General features: G+C 47.2%; 2 protein-coding genes across 2 annotated transcripts; one reads left to right on the top strand and one right to left on the bottom strand.

Moving 5' to 3' along the window:
- Window positions 1–1,514: 1,514 nt before the first annotated feature.
- Window positions 1,515–2,094, bottom strand: LOC124529233 (histone H2A type 1-H-like). Its single transcript, XM_047103065.1, has 2 exons — window positions 2,083–2,094; window positions 1,515–1,949 (listed from the first exon to the last, which is right to left on the bottom strand). Exons 1-2 carry the CDS (start codon window positions 2,092–2,094, stop codon window positions 1,515–1,517), a joined length of 447 nt encoding a protein of 148 aa, XP_046959021.1.
- Window positions 2,095–2,201: 107 nt separating this feature from the next.
- LOC124529019 (histone H2B type 1-A-like) lies at window positions 2,202–2,582 on the top strand. The gene has a single exon (XM_047102916.1). The coding sequence runs from the start codon at window positions 2,202–2,204 to the stop codon at window positions 2,580–2,582; it is 381 nt and encodes a 126-aa protein (XP_046958872.1).
- The last annotated feature ends 7,898 nt before the right edge of the window (window positions 2,583–10,480 follow it).

Here is a 10,480-nt window from a genome sequence, read left to right as displayed (position 1 = left end):
CATGTGTCCTTATAATTGTGAGATGCTTCCAATTCTATAGGTTTAGACAAAGATGTTAATTTTTAATTTTGTGAACGTTTAAGGAATTTTTGTAGCTCATGTAATGTGCAGATTTTGGTTTGTTTTGCGTTGTGTTTGGAGAGTTTTAATGATTTCATTTTTGTACAAGACTTTTGCATTTGGCTGCTTTCCTTTTTCATGTTTTGTGGGTTTTTTGCTCGTATGCAATACTAAAGGATCAGGAAAACATTTGCGGGCCCCTGGGTAGCCCGTGGCTTAAGCGTCCAACTGTTGATCTCAGCTCAGGTCACAATCTCATGGTTTGTGAGATCCAGCCCCGCATCGGGCTCTGTGTGGACAGTGTGGATCCTATCCTGCTTGGGATTCTCTCCCCCACCCCTCATGCTCTGCCCCTCCTCCGCACCTGCACGCACTTTCTCAAAATAAACTTGAAAAAAAATATTTGCTTCAAGTGGGTAAACCTCTTGAAATCAGTTCCCAGTATTCTCAAATAATTGATAGAAAGTTGCCTTGTCACCTTACAGACTCGAATATTGCTGCTAGGATTTTTACCATCAAAATGGTATCAGGCATTTTGAGATAGAACACCCTGAGAAATATACCTCCCATGCCTTTTTACTGTTTTTCACAGATGGGCGTGAAATATTTGTGCCTTTTGGCTAATTAGCAGGTCATGGTTACAGACTTCAGGATATGGAAGAATCCTAGAGCTCTTGGAATGGAAGGAAAGCCCTTGCTGTGGGCACTTGAGAAAATAGGCCTATAGATGCCTATTGATTTGCTAGCTCCTTGGCTGACCTCCTGCAGGCACGCTATTTGCTTCTAATCTTCGTGTAGTCTAACTCTACCCTCATTAAAACACAAACCCTACGGGAAGATTCCACATCTTGTCTTTTTCATGGGAATTGGGTGGTCACAACAGCCCGCATCTAAGTTGGCTCCGTTCCCCCACCCCTGGAAAATGGCACTTCTGCCCCCAGCAGCCCGCTAGGTAGCAGCTCTGCAGACTCTGAAGGGCAAGGTCCATCAGCTCCATTGCCAAGTGTACTACTGATTAAGGTGAACTGCTTCAGAGGCCACCGTCACCATCAACTAGATCGTTTACGGAGTCCTGTATAAAAAGAGTTGTGTGGGGCGCCTGGGTGGCGCAGTCGGTTAAGCGTCCGACTTCAGCCGGGTCACGATCTCGCAGTCCGTGAGTTCCAGACCCGCGTCGGGCTCTGGGCTGATGGCTCAGAGCCTGGAGCCTGTTTCCGATTCTGTCTCCCTCTCTCTCTGCCCCTCCCCCATTCATGCTCTGTCTCTGTCCCCAAAATTAAAAAATAAACGTTGAAAAAAAAAAAAAAAAAAGAGTTGTGGTCAATTAAATCCTTATTTGTTGCTGAATCAGCGGTCTCCAAGCCCAAGCGGTTTCTCAGAAACTGTGAACAGCTCTGAAAAGAGCCTTTGATTCAGTTGTCGGTTTGTCTTTCTCCATTCTCCGGAAGTGCAGGTCACTTGCTGGATTTACTGCTTGTGAGACATTGCTTGCTCTGGACTTTGTGGCGGTGGCTCTCGGTCTTCTTGGGCAGCAGCACGGCCTGGATGTTGGGCAGGACGCCGCCCTGCGCGATGGTGACGCGGCCCAGCAGCTTGTTGAGCTCCTCGTCGTTGCGGATGGCCAGCTGCAGGTGGCGCGGGATGATGCGCGTCTTCTTGTTGTCGCGGGCCGCGTTGCCCGCCAGCTCCAGGATCTCGGCCGTCAGGTACTCCAGCACGGCCGCCAGGTACACCGGCGCGCCGGCCCCGACCCGCTCGGCGTAGTTGCCCTTGCGGAGCAGGCGGTGCACGCGGCCCACCGGGAACTGCAGCCCGGCCCGCGACGAGCGCGTCTTGGCCTTGGCGCGAGCCTTGCCGCCCTGCTTCCCGCGCCCAGACACGGCCAGAGCCTAAACGGGCTCTAACGGAAAAAGTTTCCGTTAGGGCGTGTACAGGGCCTATTTATAGTCTGAGTGGGGTTGTGATTTGCTATCTGATTGGCTGATCGTCTGGGATCCAATCTGAGGACCTTCCTGGAATCACCTCATGTACCATCATCCAATCAGATGTTGGCTGCCCGATGCGTCATTGAGTGCGGTGCCTATAAATACCACCCTTGCCGCTCTCCAGTCTATTAGTCTGATCGGAGCTATTCAATAGCGATGGCGGAGCTGATTTCCAACAGCCCTACCATTTCCAAGAAATGCTTCAAGAAAGCTGTAACCAAAACTCGGAAGAAGGAAGGAAAGCGCAGGCGATGCCGCAGGGAGAGCTATTCCGTTTATGTCTACAAAGTGCTGAAGCAGGTGCACCCCGACACCGGCATCTCGTCCAAGGCCATGAACACCATGAACTCCTTCGTCGGTGACGTCTTCGAGCGCATCGTGGGCGAGGCGTCGCGCCTGGCGCACTACAACAAGCACTCGACCATCACGTCCCGGGAGATCCAGACGGCTGTGCGCCTGCTGCTGCCCGGGGAGCTGGCCAAGCATGCCGTGTCCGAGGGCACCAAGGCTGTCACCAAGTACACCAGCGCCAAGTAGAACTCCCGTCACTAGGCAAGGTTTATAACCCAAAGGCTCTTTTAAGAGCCACCCACAATTCTGAAGGGACTGTATAAGCTCTTAGTTAATGTGAGTTGGTCTTCCATCTAGAGAAACTTCTGGGTTTACCAGCAAATGGATTTCACTGCTTGCCAAGTTTACTTTGCTCACCGTAGAATATGCTTGAAGAAAATGCTTGAGAAATAACTTTGCACTAGAGTGGTTGCATGGACTGTCTTTTAGTTTTTAATATGTATGTTCTACATATTTATAGTGCATGTTATGTATTAAAATATATAATCTATATAATCCTACATCAGCACTTTTCAGTGAGGCTTGAGATCTAGGTGAAGCAATTTGGAAAGGGGAGCCATTTGAACAGAAGTTGCAATAATCCTGTGTCCTTGGAGGAGAGGTCCTTCCATGGGCCGTGAGGGCCATGGGAATATGGCTTGCCTTTCTCTAGGAGTCTTAGTTTTAAGTACCCTCTCAGATTACCAGGCAAGGAGCCTGGAGCTGTGGAAAAACTCAGGACAGTCTAGTACCCGAGCATTAGGTTATTACCTGTTTTGCTTCCACTTTACATCGGCTGGTGTGTGGAAAATGTCCTGTGGATCAGGCTAGCTGTCCATTAACTGCTGATACTTGAGGACCAAAGCTCAGTTTGTTGATCTGACTTCATTTGAACATTTATTGCCATCCCTAAACTGGGCTATTTGTTGAACAGATTGACAAGAGTGTGGAGATCTTGCCGCGACACCTAATTCACATGTGTTACCCAATAGTCAGGCTAACCACAATCAGCCTGGCAAACAGATAACGTGAGTTGAGTTGACTCTCTTTTGCATAACTTCTTACAAGTTATAATAGGATCATCTTTGTTTTGTGATTGGATCATTAAACTCGCATTTGTGCTATTACTGGACTCAAATACCGAGACGTCCCAAATCGGGTCATATGGTATTTATCAAAATAGGATGCCCAGTATTCAAGTCACGTGACTTTGGGTACAAGATCATAATCATCTGGATGCTTCTTAGAGAGCCCACAAGCATTTAAAGAAAATCAGTGATGGGGCACCTGGGTGGTTCAGTCGGTTAAGCATCTGACCGTTGGTTTTAGCTCAGGTGATGATCTCGCATTTCGCTGACAGTGCGGAGCCTGCTTGGGATTCTCTCTCTTTACCCCTCCCCAACTCTCACTCTTTCTCAATCAATAAAAAAATCAATAAATCAATAACCTTAAAAAAGGATCAGTGATAAAGGCCATAGAAATGGACATTAAAAAGAAGGGATCAAATTATTATAACTACTTCCCAGAGACCTGTGGTCTATCTGGAGTCCCCAATTTGACTGTTGATTTCTATTTTTATTCTTCCCTTTTAAAAAATAGATTTAACGTTGGGGCGCCTGGGTGGCTCAGTCGGTTAAGTGGCCGACTTCGGCTCGGATCATGATCTTGCGGTCCGTGAGTTCGAGTCCCACATTGGGCTCTGTGCTGACGGCTCAGAACCTGGAGCCTGTTTCAGATTCTGTGTCTCCCTCTCTCTGACCCTCCCCCGTTCATGCTCTGTCTCTCTCTGTCTCAAAAATAAATAAACGTTAAAAAAATTTTTTTAAAAAATAGATTTAATGCATATACATTTTTGCAGAGAAAAACCCAAACTTTAGCACCATTTGATTGAATATGTGTAGTAAAAATTCATAGGAGAAAAGTATCACGTGCTTCTGTACATAGCGAGACAGCCGCTGAACGCCTTAGCTGGGGGTCCTTCAGGGAGCTAGCAGATGGGACATCTGTGCCACACTGTATAGGAAAGGGGCATCATCTCCAGTCGGGGTCAAGCTGCACTGGTTATACCTTATGAAACAGCAGGTATCCACACAGTTCCCACATTCTTATCAACTCTGGAGTTGAAAGGTATCATTTTTTGGTCTGGTGCTTTCCTTTATCAGCATGTATTTAAGATTCATCCATTTTTGTTATGTGGATTAATATCTTGTTGCTTTTTATCACTGAATAACTCTGCTGTATGGATATACCACAGTTTGTCTATCCATTTACCTATTGCAAGGGATTGGTTCCTTCCACTTTTTAGCCCTTGTAAGTAAAGTTGTTATAAATACTTGTGTGCAGGTTTGGGGCGCCCTGGGTGGCTCAGTCCGTTAAGCGTCTGACTTTGACGCAGGTCATGATCTCAGGGTCCGTGAGTTCGAGCCCCGAATCGGGCTCTGTGCTGACAGCTCGGAGCCTGCTTCAGATCCTCTGTCTCCTTCTCTCTACCCATCCCCCATCTGTCTGTCTGTCTGTCTGTCTCCCTCAAAAGTAAATAAATGTTAAATAAATAAAAGTAAATACTTGTGTGCAGGTTTGTGTGGACATAGTTTCAGACCGTTGGGAAAATGTCACCAGGAGCACAGTTGCTGGCTTGGATGTTTAGCTGTGTGAGGAACTCTTCGATTGTCTTCCATAGTGACTGTGCCTTTGAGCATTCTCACAAGGGGTGAACGAGAATTCTTGTTCCATACCCTCGTCAGCATTTGGTAATGTCATGTGTTGGATTTTAGCCGTTCTAGTAGGTGTATAATATCTCGTTGTTTAATTTGTATTTCCCTAATGACAGTTATGTTGAGGATCTTGTGATACGCTTGTCTGACATCTGTATATCTTTTTGGGGAGCTGTCTGTCCAGATCTTTTGCCTGTTCTTTAATTGGGTTTACTTTACTCTTGAGTTTCAGGCGTTTTGAAAAATATGTTCTGGATACAAGTCCTTTAGAAGATACATGATCTTCAAATATTTTTTCCATCTGTGGTCTGTCTTTTCATTCTCTTACCAGTGTCTTTCGCAAAGCCTATGTTGTTAATTTCAAAAATGTCCAGTAGAAATATAATGCAAGCCACAAATACTGGCCACATATGTTGCCTTAAACTTTCCAGTAGCCACATTCAAGGTACAAAAAAGAAACAGGTGAAAGTAATTTTAGTCAAACATTTTGTTTAATATACCAAAAATATTATAATTTCAGTGACTCGGTCGGTGAAACATATGACTTTGGCTCAGGTCATGACCTTACGGTTCGCGAGTTTGAGTCCCACATCGGGTGACATCAAGCCCCGCTTTGGGTGAGCCCTGCTTCTCTCTCTCTCCACTTCTCACTCACTTGCCCCCCATCTCAAAATAAGGGTATAATTTCAACATGTAATAAAGAGAAAAATTATAATTTGCATATTAAAAAATTAGGGTTTTGAAATCCCATGTGCATTTTGCTCTTACGGCATGTCTCAGTTCAGGCCTGCAACATTTCAAGCGCTCAATTACATGCGGCTAGTGGACACTAGACTAGACTCTCTCTCCAGGCAGCCTAAACCGTACCCCTCGCTCTAAACACCTATGGCAGACGCACAAATCAATCTCTGCGGTCCCACGCTCCCCATGGATTCTAGCCAGTAACTTCAGCTGCTTACTCCTCAGCATCACTTCTCTGCTATCACACAGCCACCTCTGAATTCTCCCCGCGAGGATTCGCAATGTCCCCTGACAGAGCGTTTTCAATCTCCGTGGTCCGTTGCACCCATGGGGCCGCCCCATTCGCACGGTTGTTCAAGCCAGAAATGGGGCATTTTTCCTGTTAGTTCCTTTGTTCAGCCTCTGCTTCAATCTGTCTGCAAGCTACGTGGATTTTATTTCCTGTATGTTTCTGTCGTGTGATTACTTTCCGCCGTCTCCACCGCCACCGTGTTTGTCCAGACCCCGTCATCTAGGGCAAACATGGATTACTGTCCCTCCCTAGTCTCAGTGCTCTTAATCTTGTCTCCCTAAAACCCACTCTCTGCTCAACTGACGGAGTAGTCTTAGAGGAGAAAACCTTTCGTTTTCACTAACCATTACCTGAAATTTAGCATTCCTTTCCATCATGAATACCGAAGAGCAACCAGGGCGGTCAGATTAGCCAAACTGGTGGCTTCGTTGACAAGGAAATCACAGCTGTAGTCCCAGCACTTAATCGCGGTTACAGATTTCTCAGGACATTGTTTATGCTCACGAGAACCTCAAAGTGTTGTATTTGTTATTTTGCTATTTGAAGTGCGAATGAAGAAGCACAAATACTACTATAGCAAACATGTTAAAGATATTTTGGAAACTATTTCAATCTGGCACTATTTTTTTTGTTAAATATGTACTTAGGTATTTCTTCTAAGAAGATGTATACAGGATCAATTAGACTTCAAAGGAAATCCATAGTACAATAAATTAAGAACGCCTGTGTAAGGATTCCAGCAAACATCTTACGCATAAAGGAGACAGATGACAGAAAAAATCAGATGGCAGAATTCCCCTCATATTCCACTTGGGATCAGATGACTGAATCTTCCTTAGTGTTAGATTCCTTCCTCAAGGATGCCGATTCTCTGGTGACAGGATACTGGGGTTCCTAAGGTACCCCATTCTGTTTGTGCACATGTGTCTGCCAGAAACATACATCTTTTTTTTTAATGTTTATTTTATTTATTTTTAATCTTTGTTAATGTTTCTTTTTGAGAGAGAGCACAAGCAGGGGAGGGGCAGAGAGAGAGGGAGACACAGAATGGGAAGCAGGCTCCAGGCTCTGAGCCATCAGCACAGAGCCCGATGCGGGGCTCAAACTCATGAACCGTGAGGTCATGACCTGAGCCGAAGTCAGACGCTTAACCGACTGAGCCATCCAGGAGCTCCTGTTTTATTTATTTTTGAGAGAGAGGGGTAGAGAGCAAGCGGGGGAGGGGCAGAGAGAGAGGGAGACAGAATCCCAAGCAGGCTCTGTGCTGCCAGCACAGAACCCAGTGCAGGGCTTGAACCCCAAACCATGAGATCGCGACCTGAGCCGAAACCAAGAATCGGACGCTTAACTGACCGAGCCACCCAGGTGCTCCAGAAGCACACATCATCATCATCATCATCGTAGTTTTTATCAATGAAACAGAATTTCTCCCATTACTTGTGCCGTCCGCCCCCGAACGTGATTGGAGATAAAGAGCTGAAGAACATTGGGGGTCAGATGAGAGCTAACCTTTCCTGGAGGGCGAGTCCGAATCAGGAGACTCCGTTTGTCGGTTTCCCCGGGGCAGCTGCAACAAGTTACCACAAACTGGGTGGCTTAAAACAACAAATCTGTTCTTTCACTGTTTTGAAAGCCAGAAGTCCAAAATCAGACGGCCGGCAGGGCTGGCTCTCTGTGGAGGCTCTGAGGGAGGATGTGTCCCATGTCCCTCCCCGGGCTGCTGGTGGCGGCCGGCAATCTTGGGTGTCCTTGGCTTGCAGCCGCCTCGCTCCGGTCTCTGGCTGCCTCAGGTTTCCCGTGGCCCCCCTGTTCTGCATCTCTGTGTCTGTGAGGTCCCTCGCCTGTCTCTTATTAGGATACCTTAAATCCAGGATGATCTCCTCTCGTGATTCTTTTAATTACATCTTAATTATAGCCCATTTACAAACAAGGTACCGGGGATCGGGACTGGGACACGTCCTTTTACGGGACGCGGCTGAACCCATCACACATCACAAATTAACAAGCCGCCCCAAAGGTTTGGCTTAACGTGGGTTCGCTCAAAATTTGTATCACGCTACCTGGGCTGACGTGACTGACTGATGACTGGGCAAATGACTCTCTTTTGTCTAGGGGAGTGGGCAGGCATCCGGTCTCAGAACCTCTGGAACTGGCTCTTGTTGCCAGCGGGTCTGGTGACCTTGAGCGTGGACCCTGACTGGCCCGTCTTTCTACGTGACGATGTCGCTGATCCAGCCATCCCTGGGCAGGGGGACAGGTGCAGGGACACGTTCTTGTCGATGTAGGCGGCCTCGGTGGCTTCCCGGGACATCTGGAAGCCCAGACTGATGTCCTTATGGAGCTTCTCCTGGCCAGTTTCTCCAAGCGGGACCTTGTTATTTTGAAAGATGGCCAGCAGCTTTGAGTAGGCATGCTCAGCCTGGATGTGTACTGTCTTCCGGGTCACCTGAGAAAAAGCTGGACTGAAGTATTTTTAGGGGTGCCCGCGTGGCTGTCGGTTGAGCTAAGCATCTGGCTTAATCTGGGCTCAGGTCGTGATCTCACAATTCATGAGATCCAGCCCTGCGTCGGTCGGGCTCTGTACCGACAGCATGGAGCCTGCTTAGGATTCTCTCTCCCTCGCTCTCTCTGCCCCTCCTCTGCGCACTCTCTCTCTCTCTCTCTCAAAATAAATAAACTTTTTTAAAAAGCTGGACTAAAGTAGTTTAGACTAAATTATAGACCATGCAAAGCCTTCTATGGGCATTTATATCTCCCTCATTCACGACTGACTGAGAACGTGCGTGTTCTGTCTACCTCGCTGTACTAGAAGGGAAACACAGAGTAAGGTTCTGTCTGGTTCTCTGACACACACACCTTCATTCACTGAGCAAATGTTTGCAGAATAGAGAAAAGGGAAACAATTTTAAAACCCTTTCGGAAAACTAAGGAATAATAATAAAATGCAGCCACTTGGCCTGACTGGCCCTCCACTAGAGGGAGAGCGGTGGTGCCTGCCGGGGCAGCAGGGAGGACGTCAGCTGGTCTGGCTCACGCTGGCCCCGCTCGCTGGGAGGCTTTCCCTGGCCCCGCATACCCTCAAGGTCCCGTCTGAGAAAAGGCTGGCAAGTTTCTCCTTTTTTTATTATTATTATTTATTTTGCAAGAGGGAGAGGGAACACAAGTGGGGGAGGAACAGAGAGGAAAAGAGAGAATCGCAAGCAGGCCCCGTGCTTTCAGCACAGAGCCCAGTGTGGGGCTCGAACTCACGAACTGTGAGATCACGACCTGATCTGAAATCAAGAGTCAGATGCTTCACTGACGGAGCCGCCCCGGTGCCCCGGAAGTTTCTCCTTTGAGAGTGGCACCAACGGAGGTTTTTCTCCTGTTCAGGCTGGGAAGCATTATGATGGCTTTAGGGTAAGGACAGCATCCGGGCTTCTCTGGGGACCGAGACGCTCTGTCCTTTTCCCAGGCCTCCCCTTACGGGCACTCATTGTGCTCTCTGCTCTGTAACCAACCAGCACTACAGCCTAGAATTAGAGAGAGACAGGGAGTTCTCCCCCCCCTTCCAGGGCAGATCCCAACAGGAAATCCTTTCAGGCCACAGCTGGAGGTGCAGGGGGAGGTGGGTAGGGGTAGGGGGGGACACGTCAGGGATCCTCTTGCCCCAGGTCCCACACCAAACCCTCCTGTATCGAAGGCAGAGCCCGGCTCAGTGGCGGCCCCGTCCTCAGAAAATTCTGTCTTGCCAATCTGTTACTCAGGGATTGAGATGACGTCAACAGGCAGACAGCACCTTTCTTAAAACACACGTTTTAAAATCCATTTTGAAACAACAACAAAAAACCATTTTTTTTTCTCCTTTCACATGGATTGTCTTAAACTAAAGCTTTCCTCTTATCTGTCTGAAATGGCTGGTCTTCGGAGGTCACAAACCCATTCCAGCCTCCTCTGTGCCACTGAGTTCCCTAAAGCTGGGCTCTTGGCCTGCGTTTGGTCTGCAAGTCTGATCTAAGGAGAGACCGTTTGGCCAGCTGCTTTGCTTTGCTAATAACAATAGTTTGCAAGTTCCTGGTGGAGAATGAAGAAATGACGTGTGTGTCTCAGCCACTCTCACATGTTAATGAAGATTCAGAATATTTCCAGAACCTGTGGGAATAAGGTGAACCATAGCTCAGAGGAAAAAAGATAGTTTCAATGCTTATATTAATAAAAAGCATAAATACAGGCAGTTCTTCAGGTGGTATGAAATCTTAAAAATGACAACGCAAGGCGATCTTAAGAAATGGGGAAAATCATGATTTTTCCATAATATTTGAACATTTTTATCTAGACATTTAAAAACTCCCTTAACTCTCTATTATAATTATGGAAGG

Source organism: Lynx rufus, unplaced genomic scaffold (assembly GCF_022079265.1).
Source record: "Lynx rufus isolate CCGP_SWC_20201006 ecotype Redwood Valley unplaced genomic scaffold, mLynRuf1.p SCAF_6, whole genome shotgun sequence".
Classification (NCBI taxonomy): domain Eukaryota; kingdom Metazoa; phylum Chordata; class Mammalia; order Carnivora; family Felidae; genus Lynx; species Lynx rufus.
The sequence above is the reverse complement of the archived record's forward strand: the minus strand, read 5'-3'. Positions and strand labels throughout refer to the sequence as shown.